Source organism: Rhinolophus hipposideros (genome assembly GCF_964194185.1).
Source record: "Rhinolophus hipposideros genome assembly, chromosome: 7".
Classification (NCBI taxonomy): Eukaryota; Metazoa; Chordata; class Mammalia; order Chiroptera; family Rhinolophidae; genus Rhinolophus; species Rhinolophus hipposideros.
The window spans coordinates 79,770,690-79,792,800 of NC_138053.1; the positions used below are offsets into that span (position 1 = coordinate 79,770,690).

The 22,111-nt window shown below is 43.9% G+C and overlaps 1 protein-coding gene across 4 annotated transcripts in view; it reads right to left on the reverse strand.

Annotated features, from left to right (window-relative positions):
• The window catches only part of PDZD2 (PDZ domain containing 2), a 331,929-nt gene that overhangs the window by 10,610 nt on the left and 299,208 nt on the right, over positions 1–22,111 (reverse strand). For all 4 annotated transcript variants that reach the window (XM_081053224.1, XM_081053222.1, XM_081053223.1 and 1 more), the window contains 8 exons: positions 18,372–18,453; positions 16,865–16,899; positions 16,001–16,157; positions 14,001–14,806; positions 10,899–11,007; positions 3,913–7,969; positions 3,079–3,196; positions 79–180 (listed from right to left, as the gene is read on the reverse strand). In XM_081053224.1, the coding sequence (XP_080909350.1) occupies positions 79–180; positions 3,079–3,196; positions 3,913–7,969; positions 10,899–11,007; positions 14,001–14,806; positions 16,001–16,157; positions 16,865–16,899; positions 18,372–18,453 (5,466 nt within the window). The remainder of the gene's footprint in view (positions 1–78; positions 181–3,078; positions 3,197–3,912; positions 7,970–10,898; positions 11,008–14,000; positions 14,807–16,000; positions 16,158–16,864; positions 16,900–18,371; positions 18,454–22,111) is intronic.

The following is a 22,111-nucleotide window of genomic DNA, read 5'->3' on the forward strand; positions in this document are numbered from 1 at the left end:
GAACTCACTGCCATTTTTGTCCCACTCTGGGGGCCGCTTCTGCAGACACTCCCTGAGCACCTTGACATTGTCACTTACCACAACTGACTTTGGCTCCACATTGGTCCCTCCTGCCACACTGAATCCCAGACCTGAGCCTCCTTTTTTAGTTAAGACCACGAAATAAACATCTTCTTTATTCTAGTGAAAAAAAACAAACAAACAAGGATAGTCCTTGTACCCAGAGTAAGGAAGTTCTGATATAAATCCTTCTGTACAACTGCAGTTTGTCACCACTATACTCGATGGTTTTTCAGGAGCTTTCACAGGATATTTGAATTAGAGGAACCCCATTCCGACCACCCTGCATTCCTCCTGGGGGTTGCTTATACGGGTGTGTGAGTGTCCGTCCCGTAGCTGCAGAACCACGGGGATGGTGGACAGGAACCAGGACGGGGCGGGAGGGACAGGGCAATTGAGAAGCCACTCTGGTCATGCCAGGCACCAGACTGTGTCTTGCCAAATCACAGCGTGTAATTTGATCACAAAGGGCATTCTTTATTCCACAAGTGAGTGTGCAGTTTAGCAAACAACAATAGTAGCAGCAGCAGTAGCAGCAAAGAGACGTGTCAGAGCCAAGAGCGGGCTAAGAGCAGAATGAAGCCATATGCCCTGTGCCCGCCTCCCGCCAGGTTCAATTGATTGGATTTCAGGTGCAATTAATGAACTAGTTAGTACTCATAAAATACAAAGTATGTTAACAAGTATAAAGTACATTATGATATACAAGGTACATTAAAACTGTCAACTCCTATCGAGATGAGAACATTCTTTGTAGTGTTCCAAAGTTAAATAACAAAAGACTGTCTTATGTTTCAAGCATCAATCAAAAGATACCTTGGAATAAAAGATTTTAAATTAGAAAACCAAGCTGGGCTGATGATACTGAATTTCGTCTTCCTCCACCCATACACTAGAGATGATTCAGCGACATTTTACAGATCTGCCCTGCTAGGTTTTTAATCCATCAATTCAAGGTGGATTAAAAAGAATCTAGAAAAAGAATCTAATAACCTGTAAGGACTGCTCTGACGAGAAAGTGATAGCATGGAAAGAGAAAACCACCTCCGTATTGTGCTGGGGGAGGACCCAGTAGTGTTTGGTTCCAACAGTAAGTCCTAGGGACTAAACTTAAGCATCTTACACTTCTCTATAGAACAGAGTTCATTCAAACAGGCTCCATATGCTGACGCTAGAATGTCCTGCAGAACTTGGGGGGCTGGGATATGGACTTGATTCTTAGACACCATTCAGTGGAGGGAAGAATGATGACTAGGCTTTCTCAATAAAAACGGGAGCATGTGGTCCGGTAAATGGTCTCTGCGGCTTCTCAGAGGAAACACTTGATGCTGAAATAGGAATACTTCTCAGATATTTTATAAAAAAAAATTTTTTTTCTTCTCAGATACTTAAATGCATCATTGGAGCAGAGAGATGGGTTATTTGAAAATGGGACTCTCCTGCATTCCTGGATAAGTTATTACCAGAATTTTAATTTACAAAAATTTCTTTTTTCCAGTTGTGTTTGAGACTACAAGTGTGCTGGAAGCTGACTATCAGGCCCAGTTTTGCCTTCCTCAGAAGCTTAGCACAGCATCAGGAAAGCGAGATCCACGATCAGGGCCTCCCCAAGGTTTGGGCCTGCTGAGGTCAGAAGACCAGGGCTTGCTTTCAGCCTCTCTCATCGCTCACAGAGCCCCCAAGAAGCCACAAGAAATCATTTTGTGCAGTTCCATTTTCAGCACCTACAAACCATATCATTAAAACAAACGAAAAACAAGGCAGGAAACTTCTGGTCTAAAGATGGCAGAGTAAGCACATTTCTGCTACCGGCTTCTCTCATACCAATGAAGACAGTAAGAGAAGGGAAAGAAAGCTCATTCTGGTAAAAGGGGAAAGATCTTTAACACCACGCCACCATGCCTGTCCGTCTGGTGGTGAATATGGAATCGGAGTGGGGAGGCCCCAAAAGATGTTACCCAAGCTGGCGCTCAGCCTCCTGTCCATACAAAGCCTCCCCTTTAGTTGTGGTCTCTGAAAATGTCCATCTCGTTTGTGAGTTTGGTTGAGACCTTCTACATTTGTTTGCCTCCTTTTACATTTTCTCTAACACTCTAAAATGTCTGCAGCGAAGGGGGCTCTGGTAGAGCGTGATCTCACCATGCTACCTTGGCTGCAAATCCCAGAGTACAACTTTCCATGTGTGAAATGCTTACCGTATTGTAACAAGTTGAAGAAGGAAGGGAGATGATGGAATTGTCCCTTTTACTGAAATGAAAAATGCTGGATGTCTCAAGGTGTTTCCTAACCGCACAGACTCAAACCAGTGGAAGCTATGGGGGAGTTGGGCTCTACCCCACCCTGTGTCCTCCCCCGCCTGGCTCACTCCTTATTAGAAACCAACGTCACCGCCCTGCTAATATTAGAATTGCTGGAAAGCATTCTCAGATATCAGTGACTCAGCTACATTACCACCCAAGAGAAACTGTTATTTGCTTTTTTTCTCTAAACAGAAACTATCCATTTCTTAGGGAACTCTTTCTGGATAGTCCTGAGAAATTAATGCTGTACTTCAGAGAAGTATTCTAGTATAAACTCATGGTTTCTTTGGTTATTGTTTACTGTCACGTGCAGCCTAGTGAAAGACTTTGTAAGACTAATTAGCTTCTTTGTCTCGAACCCCAGGCTTCAGAAGCTCTTACACTTGGTGACAGCGCAGGGCCACACAGATGTTAACTCTCATTTCCCAGCAGGTGGCTCCCTTGACAGGTAGTTTATGCCCACTTAGGTGGACAGAGGTACTTGTGGTTGGTCATTCCCCAACAGTTCCAAGACGCCTTGTTGTGTTTGGAGGACCTTCTGCAGACAAACTCCAAATGCAGGGTGGGGCAGGGAAGCCAGCTACAAGCGAGACTGAGCTGTAGAACTCACAACTCGAGACTCAGAGGAGGGCTCTCCTTGGCTCTCTGAGCTCATGGCACACACCGGGCACTAACATGACAACAGTTCCATCTTCCCACGTTTCTGCATTTCACTCACCTCTGATTGTGCTTTCGCTTCCTGAATGAGGGTTAGGACGGTAGATTTTGACCCCACCGATGACAAAACAGACTGTAATCTTTGCTGGTCCCCCGCTGAGACTAGAAGTTGATCCAAACTAAACAATATAAATACATTAGAAACCTCAAGAAAAAAAGCAATTTCTCCATTTTTGTAAAGATGCATTTAAAATGACGTCCTTTCAACTATTTTCATTGGCTCTTTTCAGTGGGAATTACAATGGATTCAGGGATTCCTCCAAGGTGTTACAGAACCAATGAGGTCAGAAAATTTCTGCTATATTAAAAAAATTGCAGTGTATAGGCTCAAGTGAGATATTTTAAAATGTAGAAATTTCCTGTTTAACTCCAATCCCTTTCAAAGGCCTGGATTCTTCCTTGAGGAGCAGCCTTCCCTGTCCCTCATCTGTCATGATGCTTTTTCCTAAGTGCCATGTCCTATAGGAACCTCTCTTCAGAGCAACATTTTGGCCGACACTTCTCCCTACAGCACTTTATTTTTCCAGTAATGGTATTAAAAACAGTGGGGGCTAAATGCAATGTGATATCCTTGGAGGGATACTGGAATAGAAAAAGGACACTTGTGTGATACCGGAATAAAATCTGTAGTTTAGTTAATCGTGTTGTCCCGACGTTAACTTCCTGCTTTTGACCGATGGATGGTGGTTATGTAAGATGCTAACATTAGGAAGAGTTGGGTGAGGGATACATGGGAACTCTGCACTATCTTTGCAACTTTTCTATAAATCTAAAACTGGTTTTTAGATTTTTAAAAAAGTTAATTTAGATAAAAGGGGGAGGAACAGATACTTACTTAACTGACCAGCTTTTTCTAGAAGGCAGATTCTGGGGTGTTTCATCCATATTACCGGCTGAACTGGGTGACCCAGGCTCATTGGCTTTAGGCCTGCTTCCTCCTGGACAGGCTCTGTCCCCCCCTTTCACTGGACACGAAAGGGCAGTGGACCCATTGAGGCCTCCAGCAGGGGAGCCAAGTGACCTCCTGGGGATGATTTCCAGCTCGGTTTTGAAGAGCACGGCCTGCGGCCCTGCCGAGAAATCCTCGCTGCAGAGCTTGTCAAGGTCAGGCATACTCAAAGCTCTCAGTTCCTGGAGCTTAGAGCGGGATAATGGCGAGGGCTGCGTATGGCGCACCGAGGACTTGTTCCTCTTGACGGGAGAGGCCGGGGTCACGGTCGGGGTGGGAATTCCGGAAGGACCAAGCGCTTTTTTTGGGTCCAAATCAGGGCCCTTGTTACCGGCCTCCAGCACATTCTGCTGGGAGACCGTCAGCATTGTGCTGGACGGGGACTTCATCATCTGGGGCATGAGGGTGCTGGCTTCACTTTGGCTTTCGCTGCAGGAACTCAGGCTGCGTCTCAGGGACCTCGCTGTCGGGTCACCAGGGTGGATGAGGCTCCCCGAAGCCACGCTGCCAGATGACCGTCTCCCAATGGGAGGCTTGGAGCTCACAGACAGAAAAGGGGAAGCCCCCGACTTGGCCACAGGCCGGTCAGAATTGGCCAGGTTCTCAAAGGACTTGATTCTCTGCTTCACAGAGAAAAATGAGGTAGATTCATGGGGCCAGTTCTGCTCAGAGTAGTAATGTCTCCTGGTGACTTTGATTTTGTCTGTGACCAGGCAGCTCGTTTCCTTCAGTGAAAGGACATCCCCTTTGTCTGTTACTGGAAGGTTTCTCGCCGTCTCCAGCAGGGGCTTCACACTATACATGCCCTGTCCATTGACAAGCCCAAGAGCACAGCCTCTGGATGCGTTGGCGTCAAGGAGGCCACCGCTTGTTGAAGGGATCTGGCTGTCCCGCTGAGCGCGACCTGGGCTGTGCAGGGAAGGCCCCTCCCGCCCAAAGTGGCTTGAGAACTGGGCTGGCATGGAGTAGGTCCTGGTCGCTGGCCTCGGTGTGAAATAGGGATGGTCATCCAGCACTGGGCTCGCTGGTGTGCTGTGCTTGGGCGTCCTTGGGGAGGCTGACATCTGGCTCGACTTTCCTGGGGAGGACTCTGCCTTTTTAGCCAGCAGCTGTGGGGAGGAGGACGAGGAAGCCAGTTTTGCCACACTGAAAGATCGCTGCATTTCCTGCTCTACCGGGGAGGCACGGGACGTGGGTGAGGATAGATGATTTGGGGCTGATTCCAATGAAGGGTGACAGGGTCTGATTTCACTCTTCTCCTGACAGTTGCTCTGGGCTAAGAACTCTCTCTGTCTGTCACTTTCAGTTGGCTTGTCACCACTTGTATTCTTTGCATTCTTTGGCATTTTTTCAGAAGGAATTTCAACTATTTTCAGCTGGTTTATTCTTTCTAGGGGATCACTAGCAATTGCTTTGCTTCCTTTGTTGCCAGTCACCCCGGGTTGGGCTGCTTCTGGTACCAAATCCGTTTGGCTGGCCATGCGCTGCTGGGCCTGCCCGGGAGGTGGGAGCTCCCACTTGTCCACTGCTGTGGATGTGCCACTCCTCAGTGCTGGGGGACCCGTCCCCGAGGCCACTGAGGGTGCCTTGCTGTCTGGTCCACACTTAGGAGATCTGGGGGTGGCTGGGCAACTTCTGTCGGGTTCGGGGTGGTCAGCCGTGTGGAACCCATTACTTGCACCTTGCTCAGGAAAAGTCTTGGGGGAAGTCAGGGGCGGAATGAATGGTCTGATGCTTGTGTCTGACGCCGAAGGCCTGAGGGAGCCCGAGGCCGCAGGGGGCGGCTTGCTCTCCAGCACACACTGGGGAGACTTGCTGGCATCTTTGTCGGGTTCTTCATGGTCAGCCATGTGGAACCGGTGTGATGCTACCTTGGAAAGCATTTTGTGGGAGGTCTGGGGTGAAATGAGGGATTTCCTGTGGTCTGTCCCACCAGCTTTAGGCATATTAGTGGCAAGGGCCTCGGAACTGCCTCTGCTTTTGCTTTTGATGCCCAGTCTTTTCAGCTTAGGACCGGATTTGGGTTTCTGACAGTTACTTAAAAGTGTTTCCACTGAACTTTTTTTAGGTGGGTCTTTATTTTCAAGGTTCAGTTTCAGCTGAGGGGTGCTATTAGGCACAGCAACCCCCTTTTTATGGCTTGTGCTCAACACCTGACTTTTGGAGTCAGGACTTCTGGCTGGCAACATGGATTGTTCCTTTTCAGCTTTGCTCTGCAAATGAGTACCTTGGTTACTTTTACTGACGTCTTTAAACCAGGCCATGATGGGCCTCCTGGAGGTCATTTTTGGTTTCTGTAGCAAGTCATCCAGGTCATGACTTTCGGAGATGTGCAGATTTGCCAAAACAGACTCCCCGTTCTTAGGGACAGCCACATTAATGGAGGAACGGTTTTCAGTTGTGTTAACATTGGCTTCCTGTTTTTCATTTGGAGTTTCCCCATCCAACAAGGCATGTTCCAAACCATTTACCACGTGAGGAGGGAGAGTGGCTGGGGGGTTGTGAAAATGCCTGGCGGCTGTAGAAGGCTGGCTGTTTCCCACAGCTGAGCCAGTGCTGCTGGCTTCCTCACTTTCTTCTTCACATGAAGGCCTGTAGTTCTCTGTAATCTTTAGGTCCGCGTAAGGTTCATGCCCATGGGAGCTTATATCCAAGAGAGAAGATGGCTGGGAAGAGTTTGGGATTGCAGGACACAAGGCTCCTGGCACGAAGGACGCTCTCTCACACGGACTTCCCACCGCTTCGCTCAGAGCACTGTGCTTTAACGGCAGAACCCTGGCGAGAGCAGGGCAGGGTGCAGCCCGGGCGGGCGCATGTGCGGCCTTCGGGGGTGAGTGGGGGGAGCCACCTGTGGAGCAGATTTCAACCTGCTCCTCTTCAGACTCTGTAGTATCTACCTTGTGAGAAGACCCACGGGAACGAGAAGGTGACCAGTTGTCCCTGGTGGAAGGTCGGGGGGCTTCAGTGAGCGAGTCGGGGTCAGACGAGTCCTCAGCATCGCCATACATGGATGAGAGAGATGGCTCTGTGCTGTCACCCAGGCCTGACAGGGACGTACTGTCTTCGTGAAAACTGCTAAAATTTCTAGAGTAGTTGCTCAAAAAGTTTTTGTTCACAGTAAAATGTTTGTCAGGATTAATCGAATCCAAAACTGAAGGCTGGGAGGTCCACTGTGAGGGAGGGGAAGGGCCAGCAGCCCAGGCCCGCCTCTGGGTGGAGGTGTGGTTCCCCGTGACTGGCTCAGCATGACGGGAACTTCCACCTCCAGCTCCTGTTGGAAGCTGACCCTGAGAACTACCCTCTTGACTCGCCCGGTCCCCTTTCTGAGGCGACTGAAGTCTTGCTTCAGAAGCATCCAATTCCTTGATGAGTCTGTCGATGTCTGTCACAGGGCTCCCTCCACTCTTCCCGGGACAGCAGTGCCCTGAGACACTGCCACACACCTCTTTGGCCTTGTCAGTTGGTGACAGCAGGGAGGGGCTGGCCTGCCGTGCCCTCTCAGATTCAGAGTCTGTGCCCTTGAGCAGAGCAGACTCCTGGGAGTTTTCAGGTATGAGGATTCCTGTTGTTTGCAGAGCTTTGCTGTGGTTACCTGAAACTCTTTGTGTCTCCTCCTGGGACCTGAGTAGGTCTCGTGAGAGGACAGCACTGGCTGGAGAAGCTCCCTCGGCCTCAGAGCCTGTTCCCTGGTTGGCCGCTGCCTTCCTGGTGGTGTCAGGTGAGCTGGCTTCTGGGGCTGCATGAATCTTGCTGAAGTCAGGCTCAGCTGTTGCCATTTTCCCTGGGGATGTGCTGTGCTCCCGGGTGACCCTGGGTAATACTGGCTGTCTGGGGTCTTCAGGCCGTCTCACTTGCTCTGTGTCCACTGAGGTCTTGCTGGGGTCAGGATGAGCTGCCTGCTTGTGCCCTGGGGAAGGGATGAGGTCTGGGGAGCTGTCCAGTCCTGTATTGAGAATGTAAACAAAAGGTGGGGGAAATGTGAGAAAACAGAACATCTCTCAACTAAAAAGGAAAAAAAAAAAGGAAAACTGTAAACAATCTCAATTTTTTTGTGTCTTTTTCAAAAAGATATTCCACAGCCTGGATGCAGGCCGTCCTGTTCTTTTTTTGTCTCTAAGATTACAGAGCACTCATCTCACCACCACCATCCTGCTTTCAACGCTCTAAAATAACTCGGACTGGCTGGCAGAGGGAGCTTTTGTTTCTGCCCTTTTTTCTGTCTTCTGGTTAATTTTTAAGGATGGGAGCACACCGCAGAAATCCCCCACTTCGGTTTCTCGATACCGTCCACTCTCTGATGGTGGAAACCACCGGAGTCAGGCTGTGGTTCTCTTTCCTTCCTCACTTGGCACTGATTCCACAGAGGCCTCGCGTCTCGGCCCAGCAGCTGGACCGCCATGCGTGGGTGCTGCCTCAAGGCGCGGGTTGGGCACCGTAAAGTATGAAACAGTCCAAGCGCCCAGCATTAGGGACTTGTTGTCGAACCATGAGATGAAGCGAATTTGGGAAAACACATGGAATGCTACAGACAGAAAGCGGGTCTACACTGAGCTTCTCTGTGCCTTGTCCAAATTCAGAGGAGAACTTGACGGCCAGATTATCCCAGGAAGCTGTGACAGAGGCATGGGGACTTGAGTGGATAATTGGGGGCATAATTTGACCAGAGTGGTGAGGAGAAAAATGGAATGAAAGTGGAGAAGAAAAAACATGAAATCTCAGAGGGGCAGGGAAAGGTGGTGTGTGTCGAAAAGGGGGAAGTAAAGTCATTCCATGAGATGGTTCTGGAGCACTCCTCTGTCCTGGAGCACTCCTCCTGAGGCCCTGCGTGCTCCTGAGCTAATCTGCCCACCTCTGGCCCATGGCCTCTTATAATGGGGTGGGGAGGGACTGGCATAAAAAAGAATATTAGATTCACTATTTTCTTAGGAGTTAAGTGTCTAAGGTTGGAGTGAAAAAGTCACAATGAGAGCTCTTTGAGAAATGTTATATTCACTCTACCTTTCCCATACAGATCATATGTCTTTTCCCTCCTGAAGTTCCTATGTCACTAATTAAGAACTATTAGGACTAGCACTGTGCTAAGAGTTTTTCATGCCCTTAATTTTCCTCCCAATAATGTGAGATAGGTGCTGTGACCATCTGCACTGGGACGGTAGGAAACGGAGGCGCAGAGTGGTTAAACGATGTACCAGGTCACAAAGTTCACAGTCCAGGAAGCTGGCTCTACAGCCCACACTGTTACCTAAACCCTGACTCCCTGGCCTCTGTGTAGAGAGCACCTGGAGACATCACATTGGCTGAAGACAGCCATGGACATACTACATAACTCCCAGACCCTATAGCAGGCCAGGGGCATGCCAAGATCCAAACCCACGGGCTCCTGTCCTCTGCTCAACCTCTTTGAACTCCCTTCAGCACAATTTTCCTGCTTCTGCTGGTGCCCACTATGGGGAGAAGTAGCAATGAGACAGGAGACGGGGACTTAAAGGTGGTTTTTCAGGGTCAGATTCAGTCACTGAGCAAACCTTAAGTTTTTCTTAGCAATTTGACTTTATTACAACGTGTGTAACTTAAAGGGTTTTATTTGAGGGGTATTAAATTGCACGGAGACAGTCCTTGATGTAACCTTTCAAAGTAATTCTTCACTTGGAAATGCTCCAAATGCCCAATAATGGGAAAAATATTGACTCAATTATGGCACATTGTGGGGCAGAGGCCCAGAAGCCTTTGCACGATGTCACAGGAGCAGAAAGACATGGAGGATACCACTGCAGCTGCCTAACTAGCGCAGGTTACAGGTATGCTGTCATTTACGTCACTAGTGCTTGGGACTGCCTGTTGGGGCCGGTGCCAGTCATGCAGGCCTGGGAGCATCTTGTTGACCTCAACAAGCTGCTCAAATATTTTCTGTGGATGCATGAAGTAAAAAACAGTGTTTTTTTTTACTTGTCCTCTGTTGAGGTTCCTCCTGTCATTTCTCAGTGCATGTGATTTCACAAAAGCAGAGTGTTGAGATTCTGAAGCGTGGGAAGTCCTTTTCTTTCATCTCATGTCTCATTTACTAAGGTACATGTCACAAAATGGGTAAGGAGTGTTGGCTGAATGAAAATGCATGCACTCTATGTGGAATTAAAAGTATGAGTTTAGGGGGCTGGCCCCACGGTGGCTCAGGTGGTTGGAGCTCCGTGCTCCTAATGCTGAAAGCTGCCAGTTACAACTAATAACGGCAACTGGACCTGGAGCTGAGCTGTGCCCCCCCCCCCCAACTAAGATCGAAAGGACAACAAGTTGACTTGGAAAAAGTCCTGGAAGTACACACTGTTCCCCAATAAAGTCCTGTTCCCCTTCCCCAATAAAAAATAATCTTAAAAAAAATAAATAAAAGTATGAGTTCAATCATAGATACAAAGAATATTTTTGTGGTTGCCAGATGGGAGGGGGTTGAGGTGGGTAAAAAAGGGGAAGGGATTAAGAAGTACAAATTGATAGCTACAAAATAGTCTAAAGGATGAAAATACAGTAGACGGGATATAGTCAATAATATGTAGTAACTACGTATGATGTCAGATGGGTACTAGATTTATTAGGGTGATCACTTCGTAAGGTGTATAAATGTCTAATCACTATGTTGTACTCCTCAAGCTAAAATAATATTGTATGTCAACTGTAATTAAAAAATAAAAAAATAATCTAAAAAACCTGAGTTTAGGTACAGTGATCTAGTAAAGTTCTTAAATGTAGGTGGCTTTTAAATATTAACTTGTGTAAGAGTCTTCCCCCCCAAAAAAACAAAAATTCTTCACATGGAACATTTTTCTTAGGGTAACTTCTGCCCTCCCATCTTGAAACATACCAAATGATAAAAATCTTACCTGTCCCAGGTTGTTGCCCCTGGTCTGGTGCAGCTTTGGGCAGGTTCTCTGTGAGGCGGCCAGCACCTCGGTGGGACCCATCCCTGATGGTCAGCTTTCCCAGAGATTCCTGGCACAATGACAACAGCAAGTCACTGTCAGTGGCGTTCAGGTTTTCTGCATGTCAAGACATCATATATAGAGGAAAACTGGTTTGGGAAAATTTCAGAGCCCTGGACTAGGAGCCACATGATCCGGATTCTGGGTTAATGGTCTACTAGAAATTGTATGGTCCTATCACACTTCCTATGCTTCGGTTTCCTTAACTTTGAATGTGGGTGATTAGGGAAAGTCACATCAAAACCACCATGAGATATCACCTCACACCCCTTAGAATGGCTATAATAAAAAACTAGAAATAACAAGTGGTTTGTGAGGATGTGAAGAAATTTGGGCCCTCGTGTACAGTTAGAACATAAATCCATGCAGCCGCTATGGAAAACAGAATGGAGGTTCCTCAAAAAATAAAAATGGAACTACCATATGATCTGGCAGTCCCACTTCTGGGTGTATACCCAAAAGAATTGAAATCAGGGTCTTGAAGAGATATTTGTATACCCATATTCATAGCAGTATTATTCACAATCACTAAAATGTGGAAGCACCTCAAGTGTCCGTTGATAGACGAATGGATAAGCAAAATGTGTATATACATATAAGGGAATATTAGCCATAAAAAGGAAAGAAATTCTGATACATGCTACAACATAGATAAGCTTTGAGGACACTATGCTAAGTGAAATAAGCCAGTCAGAAAAAGACAAACATTGTATGATTCCACTTACATGAGGTACCTAGAGTAGTCAAAATAATAGAGACAGAAAGCAGAATGGTGGTTTCCAGGGGCTGGTGGGAGAGGGGAAGGGGAATTATTGTTTAATGGGTATAGAGTTTCCATTTTACAAGATGAAGAGTTTCGGAGATGAGTGGTGGTGATGGTTGCACAATAGCATGGCTGTATTAATAGTACTCAATTGTACACTTAATAATGGTAAAGATGGTAAACTTTATGTTATGCGTATTTTACCACAATTTAAGAAATTGGAGAGAAAAATGAGGATGATAAGACTTGCCCTGTCTAACTCATAGTTTTAAATAAAAGATTAAATGAGTTAACAGTTATAAAAACAACAGGAATCATATGAAAGGCTTTATAGATGTTAAGGTATTATTATTATCTTGTGTAGTGATATCCAAGACTGTAAAATCAGCTCCTCAGTTTGGTAGTTAGGGAGATAAATGAAATTGACATTTAGTATTTCAAAATTTCACTTTAGTCAAGTGTCAATTATTTTATTTTCCTTTCTTCTATCTAAAATATTTTTTAAAACAAATTTAAAAAGCATTTTTTAAAACAAACTTGCTAAAACGTTAAATCAGATTTGAAATTTACCCTCTGAGTTAAAGAGTGGCCCAAAGGTGGCAGCAGAGGGAAGAGGTAAAATAGTGTCTTGCAGCTACTCTTGTAAAAAGAAAAAAAAATCATTTAGTAAAATGTCAATTATCTATTGAGGGAAATCTATACGGGTTTATTTAACTCAGTTAATCTAGTATTTACCAGTAAGGCATAGATATAATATAAAAACAGTATGAGACTTTTGGAACTAGATAGTGCGTTTATAGTACTGTACAACCACTACCTCTAAGTACCTCTGAATTGTACACTTCAAAATATTTAATTTTATGTTATGTGAATTTCCTCTCTATTTTAATAAGTATTAAATAAAAACAGTGGAGAACAAGCCATTTACTAAAAGAGAAAGATTTTTTTTTAGCTTCCAATATTTGAGGGTAAATATTTTATGTCAATGCATTCTATTTTCTTTCTCATATAGAAATAAAATCAAATTTTAGAACTGAAATTTTTATGAGAAAAATTAAAATTCTTTTTTACAAAAGTTTTAAATGCTGCTCAAAGTTCTTACTGGGAATACTGACTCACAATGACAAAAGCCCTTATTTTAATAAATATAAATTATTATGAATAAAAACGTCAATCCAATGCTTGTAGATGACACTATTTAAAAAAAGCATTTACCCATTAGCTGAACATTACATTTTAAAACACATGTGCTAGTTGGAAGTAGTAATTTTTTAGGGGAAGGGGAAAAAGATGTGTGTTTCTACTTTTTCTGTAAGGTTAGCAAAACCCCTTCTGCCCACTATAGTTTTTATGACTTTTTATTTTATGGGTCTATTTACACATATGTTTATATAAATCACTTGAACACATATCTTTATGAATATGGGCCCCACAAGTCACCTCAGATTCTTTGCTTAGATAGAAATCTTTTATGTTGAGAAGTTTGTGAACAGTTAGTTTCTCTTACTCTCCTTGCTAAAATGGAGGTATACTGAATTTTTAAAAAACGAGTGATTTGGTAATTCTGGGCCTTTGTGACATAGGTGTAACCAAATAGTGACATATTATTTAGTAACATACTAAATAATATTAACTTGCATTGACTGTGGTGCATTATAAGTTTCTTTCATGTGATACTCACAGCAAGGGTACGAGTACCTTTAATTACACTTAATCACTGTAGAAAGTCTGAAAAAATAAGGATCACTCAGAACCTTATCAGCAGGAGATAATCACTGTTACCCTACATTTGATAGTCCTCCCAATTCAAATGATCAGGGCAGACAGCAGCATGCCTACTTTACAGTCCAGACAACTGTGCTTCAGAAAGTTTCAATAACTTGCCCAAGTGGTCACCCAGCTAGTCAGTGAGGACGCTCGTACCAGACCCAGGGTTTTCCTTCACCTGCCTCGCACTGCCCTCCCATCACCTACCACAGGCCCGTGTACAGGAAAGACAGAGATTACACCTTTTGGCCAAATGATCTATGACTCAGTACATGGGCACCTTCCTCTACCAACCTGCTGATATATGAACAGGCTCCCAAGCAGTCTGTGTATTGACTGGAATGAATGACTGTTAAAAGATAAGTCTCCAATCATCCTTTCTTTCAGGCAGATTATCTTATGCCTTATAACACTTCATATTCATCCACACAATATTCACTTAGATTCCAAGTAACTAAGAGAAAATCCATTACCTGCTCCACAGTTCCATCTGGTTGAAAACCAGTCATGGTCTCTTGGACTGAAGTGGCCTTGACTTTAGAGTCCAGACCATCTGGGTCATTAGCTCCGTCAGTCAGCTTTACTGTCTCCAAGCCGCTGGGCCTGGCCTCTGCCTCCGGCCTCTTGCAGTGTGGGCTGACCCTGGCCACTGGTTTGTGCCTGGGCCCCAGGCTTTCCATCTTCTGCTGGGGGCAACTGGGGCTGTCTATGCTCGCCAGACTCTGGGTACCAGATTTGTATTCCAGTTTGGGTGAACTCCGTGATCCTGAGAGTTCCTTCCTCCCCGAGCAGCCAGGGCTACCCTTGCGGGCCTCTGCAGAGGCCAGCAGGTTGGCTGCATGAGAAGGAGAGACCCCCACGCGCCCTGGGACACTCTCCTCCAAGTCCAATGAGCTGCCAAGGAGAGGCACTGAGGAGGCCTTGCTGACCAGTGTTTTCTGGGGATGTTTCCCTTGGTTGTTGATACCCGTGACCTTGGTAGAGGTCGTTACGACATGCCTAGGGTTGTCCTCTGTCAGAGGCCTGCCGGGACCTGGGAGGGCCCCTGGGAGGGAAATGCAGTCCCCTTCGCCATCAAATTCTTCCTCATCACTGGCGTCATTGGCATCATAGCAGCCTACCCTCCTCTGGCGGAGGAGAGGGTTCCGGAGGCTCTGAGGGCTTCCAGGGAGACTGGCTTGTCTGGTAACTGTCACCTGCTTGTGGAAGATCCCAGAGCCCCGCTGGCTTCCTAGAGACACGAGGCTGTTGGCCCTGGCTTTTCCTGATTCCTTGTGAGCTGGTGGGGAAAGAAAAGTCAAATGAAATAGTTTCCCACTTGGCCTGATCTTACAATTTAACCCCCGATCATTTCTACATTTGCCAGTAACACACCCTCTGGCCACTGGGCTCCAGACTTCAACGACATGGCTTCTTGGGACCTACACAGAGTAGACAGCAGCTTCCCTCTCCTTTTCCTGCTGTCCTCCCTTTTTGTGTTGTTACTGCTTATACTTCAACCTCTGGGTTGTTTAGCTTAAACGTGGGTGCTGCTTAGAGACAGGAATGGATAATCCATCACCATCCAGGATGTCTAACACATGGCTGGGGTTCTAGATGCTGCTGCTGAGAATTCTCCTTTAGGCAGATGCCCGGGGACCAACCAGTGTAACATGCCTGGGCCTTCTCATCACCTGAGGGCCTTCCTCCTGCTGCAAAACAGGGGGCTTGGTTAATGGGCCTGTAAGTTCCTAGAGTGTGTGGTACAGTGAAGCCTGTGATAACAATCCGCGAATAAATTCCAACCAGGGGAGGGAAGGAAAGCACGGCTGCTCGGCACTCTTCACACCTTGCTCAATGTCGTGAACAATTACACGCGCTCCCACCTTGAGGTGTTTGTGTCAGAGACTAAAAGTCAGCCCCTTGGCTGCTTGAAATGAGAGCCAGAGTGGTCATCACCCGCCTCTCCTCAGACAAGGGCATTTTCTTGTTCAAGCATTGGAAAGAAAACAGAAGAGGAAACCCTACCAGCAGGTCTGAGAGATGAGTACGATTCCCATCAGATCACTACCTCACAGTATACCGAGAAGAGAATGAGAGTAAACGACTGTCTCTTACAAGTTCTGAATCTTTCACTCACCACTTCTTAAAAAGAATTCAGTTAGGGCCCAGGGAGAGAAGGGCTCTGGCATTGGGCTAACACGTAATGCCATCAAGAGGCCAACCTTAATCTGATGCCATAAATTTCAAGACTATGCCATGTACACAGCCTTCAGAGAGGGTCCGGCTTGGCCACCTTCAACACTCTGGGTAGAGCATGTGCACCTGGCCCATTTACCGCAGAACTGAGTGGCCAGTCATCAACAGTGGGCTGCATTTTCCTGAAGTTACTCAGGGTAGAAAGATGGTTCTACACAACCCAGGGCCATGGCTTCCAGTTCTCTTCGTATTACAGCACCAAGACACATAAACCAGCGTGGCCAGAGTCGCTTACTGGAGGTGCCAGGCGGCAGGCTGCCGTCCTCGGAGGTGCTGCAGCCACTTCCCACGTGATCCTCGTCCTCGGAGCCGGCCACCACGAAGTCTGTCAAGGGGCCTGGGACATCTTGGGCAAAGTACTGAGAGAGTTCCGATTCAGAGATCAGGGAATCCTGTGGATGACAATGCTGGATGGCTCACAAGGTGCATCAGGATTATTTGAAACAGTAATTACTTCCTCTCTTTCCAAGAACACTTTGTTCTAATCCACGGTCATTCGAAACAGCTGTGATAGTAAACACCGCTTCCATTTACTTTAGGATGGCTCAATTCAACAATTAATGAATAAAAAGCCAATGGTTGCTGCCAGACAAGGTTTTTAAGAAAAATACAACTTTTTTTTTTTTTTTTTGCCAAATGTTTGGCAATGATTAGAAAAGCCACCGCAGCGATATATCAACCCTCCCAGGAAAAACACTGGGGAAGAGATATAGGAAAACAGAATGAAATTCTAAGCCACTGTCTCAGGCTATTGATGAGACAGAAAACGGGGGAGTTTGAATCCTGCACTCTGACCCACTGGGATTCAGGAACAGCCAGCTGAGTCCACCATCTCCTTAAAGTCACAGGCCTCCCAAACCCAAGTGGGGCCCTCTTTGAAAACTTTTTCAAACTGCAGTTTAGTTCTTTCATTTTGTTGCTCTGTTCTTTTCCTGGATGAATATTTAATAAAAGAAACACACATTTGTATATTTGTCCTCAAATTAGCATTGTGGCCCTTTCCTATGTAAGGTGGCCAAATGCCTCACGGACAGAAATATGGGCTCCAGGAACTTGTTCATGGGCAAGCGGGGCGAGGCAGCAGTGCACCTGGACTCACCTTTTTTGCAAGAGAGGGACTCATCAAGGGGGTACCTGTTGGGGGAAAAATTTTACCATATTGTCAAAACGACGAAGCTCATATCCTTACAAACAGGCACATCCTTACCTAGAACGGGAGGAGCCAAACCTATTAAACGAAACTTCTTTGCTTGACTGGCACCGACGGGCCAGCCATGTGCATAGGTACAGACATGCATGCCGTCTACCTGGGTACCCCAGCCCCATCCCATCTCCCAAGAGTCTGCTCATGCTTCAAGTCCTAACTCAGAGGCTACCACCTTCATGATGATCTCAGCTGGAAGTAACTTCTGAATTTCAAAAGTATTTTCTACTCCCCATACACTAATTACCATACACGTAGTACAATTTAATTATAAGTGGATGCACCTCATCTCCCTTCCTCAACTCTTTATGGGCAGGACTGAGACCTTTTACATATCACCCAGCACTGCACCTGGATCTAGGAAGTGCTCAGGGGTATTTGTCGAATGGACTGAAGGACGAATGAACAAAGGAACACCACCCAAGAAACTCATGAAAGAGTTTCATGAAAGGGAGAGGGTGGAATGCCTATTTTAGTTTTTAGTTTAAGGATGAAAAGACTCAGCATTTGAGGCTTTAAGTTATATGCCATGAGCAAAAAGGTCTTGGGCATGAGGATCGTGGCTCACTAAAATCCTTTATAGATGATCGAGGGGACATATTGGGATTATGAGAGGAAGGCTTTCAGGCAGTTCAGGAGTATAAGCGGTTGAATAAAGAACCCATTATGGCTGAGCCCACTTTAAATATATTAGTTATGGATGCAAATAATCAGGGTATTTCATGGTTGCCGAAAAATCCTATGCCTTCCTTTTCCTCTGACAACCAGTAACTCATGTCTCAGTTCCCCTTTCTCCTGACATAAATCTTAACATCTTGAGCAATAGCTCAAGTTCAGACATGTTTGCCGAGTCCCTTTAGGTTTCCATTCTACAGGAAATACTACTTTTAAAACTTGATGCAATGTTTTATATTTTAAATTCATATGAAATTCTTCCTATCACAATCCTCTCTGCCTGAACTTTTCCACTTAATAAGAGGGAAAGCATGATTTTTGCAGCCTCTATTACCTTTCTTAAGTTAAAACTTTTAATTCACGTAAAGAAATCCCAGATTTTTGCATGGATAATACTCTGTATCTACCAAACAACTGGTATTTTGGTGTTGCTTCATTTTCACCTACAACATTTCAGTGAATTGAACATAAACACATGAAATGCTGCTAACTCATTTTTACAAGTTATCTTAAGAAGCATGCAGGATCAGAACTTTAATAAAGCACGTTAAATAACCACAGAATTCAAAAGCAGCAACTAAGACACAGGATGGAATTTCTTTGACAGCTACTTCTGCAAACCTGGTAATTGCAGAGAATCCAATAATATTGCATGGAGCAGTACCCCATGGGGGAGCTAAATGAGAGACTCTTCTGAATGTTCTATGAAAATGTGCAATTACAGTACCTAAGACAGGAGAGGAACTGGCCTCTTTGCTCTCCTGATAAGTGCTGCGTGCTATCACTTCATCCATTTCCTGCTCGGAAACCTGATTTTCAAAAGAAAGCACAAATTAGATGGTTTTATTTATTTACTTTTCCCCAATAAAAGCAGCTAGAACCAGAGTCAGAGGCTAAGCACAGACAAAGGGAAAAGCACAGGGCCAAGAATGCTTGCTGATCATCCTTCTGAAGCAATCACTCAGGACATACAAGGAACAGAGCTGGGTTAACGGACAGCTCTAAACAATATATTCAAAACAAGACCTTCAACTGGTTCCCAAGTCATTAAGCATTCGGGTGCTATGGTTACCAACTACATGGCTGATGTTTCCCTCTCTCTAGAATATTCACTTCTAACTCTTTTTTCCTAAACTTTTTATTTAAACAATTTCAAATCTAAATAAAACTTGCAAGAGTAGTGCAAAAATAGACTCTTCACCTAGATTCACTATTTTTTAACATTCTGCCACATTTACACTTATGCTCTGTCTTTACATACACACATACACACACACACAGTTATAACTTTCTCCTAAACTATTTGGGAGTTAGTTGCAGACATCATAAGCCTTCACCCATAAATATTTTAGCATATAACATTTAGCACATAAATATCTCCTAAAAACAAGAACATTCTCTTAAATAACCCTGGTACTACTACAAATTCAGGAAATGTAATGTTGATACAAATGACTCTCTAATATACATTTCCTGTTCCAATTTAGCCAATTGTCCTAATACTATCTTTCAGGAATACTACTCAAAGTGTGTCTGTAAACTGGAAGTAGTTCCCAGAAAGTTTGATGCCAGCCTGTGCTAAGATAAGGATTTTCCTCGAGAATTCAAATCAATACAATATCCAGCTTCTTTTATCAACAATGTCCTTCTAGGGAAAACATGTCCAATGAACTAACAATGTGCAGTGATATAACTGATTTACATTTTGGTGCAAGCTCCTTATCTTGCTGTGGATTGTTACTGACCAACTTCTTTGCATAGTAATGCTTCATAGTTTTCTGCCTTTTTTTTTTTTTTTTTTTTTGGCATTCCAGAATTCAATTCAGGATCTAGTTGTTCTATCTCTTTGGTTTCCTTTAAGCCAAAACAATTCTGAGCTTTTGTCTTTCATTATTGAGCTTTTGTCTTTCATTATATGAATACTGAATACTGATTTTTTTTTTAAGAAATCAGGGCAATCCAAACCCTCAAAGGATTTGTCTAATAGTTTCTTCATACTTAGATTTAGATCATGCATTTTTTTTTTTTTTTTTGGCAGAAAAACTGAAAAAATCACTTCCTTCCCAGCACATCACAGAGGCACTTAGGGTCAGTGTGTTTTATAATTGGTGATAACTGATGACTTGATTAGGATGGGGTTCACAGATTTCTCCACTGGATTGTTTTTTGTCATTAATGAATAATCTGTGAGGAGATAGTTTGAGACTATGTCAATATCCTGCTCCCTAATATATTTTGTCTCAATGGTTTTAGCATCATTTATTATTTTTACCTGAATTAATTATTATGACAAAGTTTTCAAAATAGTAATTTTATAACTTTTCTTTTCCTTCAATATTTATTGTATCATGGTAGATACATGGATTTTTCTCCCCATTGGTTGTTATCTATAGCTGTCATTATTCATGGAAAGATTTTTTTAATAGCCTGATATGTACTAAACTATGAGATAGTTAAAAGACAATTACATAACTTATGTAGTTTCTTTTTTAAAGGTAAGAGTATTTTAAACTTAGAATGATAATTTTGTGTACTAAAATAACATTTAGCATAAATATTTGGATAAGCATAGCAATTTGTCTTAATAAGTAAATAAATATTTCTATACAGCATTGAGTATTATATTTTAACCTAACAGATAAATAATAATCACATCATGGCCTTTATGTAATAATTTCCCAGAGGTGTTAAAAAAATAAAATATGTACACATACATGCACACAGCATATATATTTACACACACACAGACACACACAGACACACACACACTTTCACCCTTTCATAAAGCAAACAATAATTTTGTATGAATGAGCCAAGGAAAATATCAGTTAAAACAGTTGTTACAATTTTTCCCTTGATATTAGACTTTCAATATTTTCAATTGTTTTTCTGAGTGGGAGGACAATGATTGGGGTTTGAAACAAGTGAAAGATTTCCTGGATAATTCTAAGCATGCAGAAAGCCCCAGTATCATTTAAAAATGGGCCTCTATTACTTTCTTCTACTTAAGATAAGTAGAAGCTGCTAACCGAAGCAGGTCCAAATCTGAGCTTGTCTAGACCGGGAGGGTTTGACTATCCCAAGCGGATAGCCACTGCTCCAGTCATTATGAGAAACAGAAGAAAATCCTTGTGGTATTTCTCTTGGAACAACATGAAAACTAAGGAAGCACATACATTCAGTATTAAAATATACTATTGGCATGAAATGCTGGGTTAAGTGGTACAAAAATACATTAAACATAAAATGGAATTTTGACCAAAAGAAAAATATAGTATGATGTTACAACTAAGAACACAATGTTTACCTCGGAAGAAACGTGAAATCCAGTCAAACAATTACTGAAATTTGGTTTTGCTGGACATATCTCCAACACCATCATGACGACCATTTTATTGTGGTTAGAAACATGAATCAACCTGTGTGTTCAATGGGACCATAGACCATAGCCCATCAAGGATTATTATGCTTTGCACTGAATGCCATTTTTTGGTTTGATTATGTTAGCAAATTAGGCAGATGCTTTTGGGCTGAGATAAAAAGTGGACTCTGAACAAATCATGACCTGTGCTATGTTGGAATGGATTTTGATGTCAGACATGTTTTGAAACCATTAGACTGCAAACCACTGAAAACTTAACTCCCTAATGTTGCTGGGGGATATGCTAGATCAGCCACAGCTTCCTGGACTGCTTCCTAAGGTGAAAGGAGGTGTGGCCATGTAAGTGGTGGAAGCCAAGAGAGGATCCTGGAGGAAGGAGCTGAGAGCAGAGCTGCTCTAGCTGTGACTAGAAGGCAAAGTCGTGTTTAAAGGGACCCAAAGAGAGCCATGGGGAAAATAGGGGAACAAAATAGAACAGTCTCTAAGGGAAAGTCTCAGGACTACAGACAGAAAGGAGAAAATTAGGAAGTGACAAGTAGGAAAAAAGGAAAAAGGTGGAAGTTGGACTTGATTTTATATTGATGATATTCATTTAAGAAATTTTTATGTAAGACATTTTTGAGAATGCACACAGACAAGAGAAAATCTGGGGGATAAAAAGTAGTGGAGTTGAATCAGTCTAATGACAATCTTTGTTTAAGCACTGTACTTGACATCACCTTCCCAGATCAATGCGTGGAGTCACAGCTTGAGACTGGGGAGAACCAGTACAACACACACAGACCACTGAGACACTAAAAACGATGCCATAAAGTTATACACTGAAGAAATCCAGACATGACACCTGGGAGGACCCACAAGGTCTCTTGGCACAGACTTCTTAGTCTTATAATGCCATACAAGTCCATCAAGCACAGTAGCCTGGGACCATTTAGGATATAATCAAATAACACTACAAATAATACAAGTGGGGGTGGTGGCCATATGATAGGAATGGGAAGAGCTAACATTCTTAATGAGCATTTTGAGTTGTTAAAAGGAAAAGATCAAATTTTGTAAAATACAACCTGATTACAAAGTTGGAG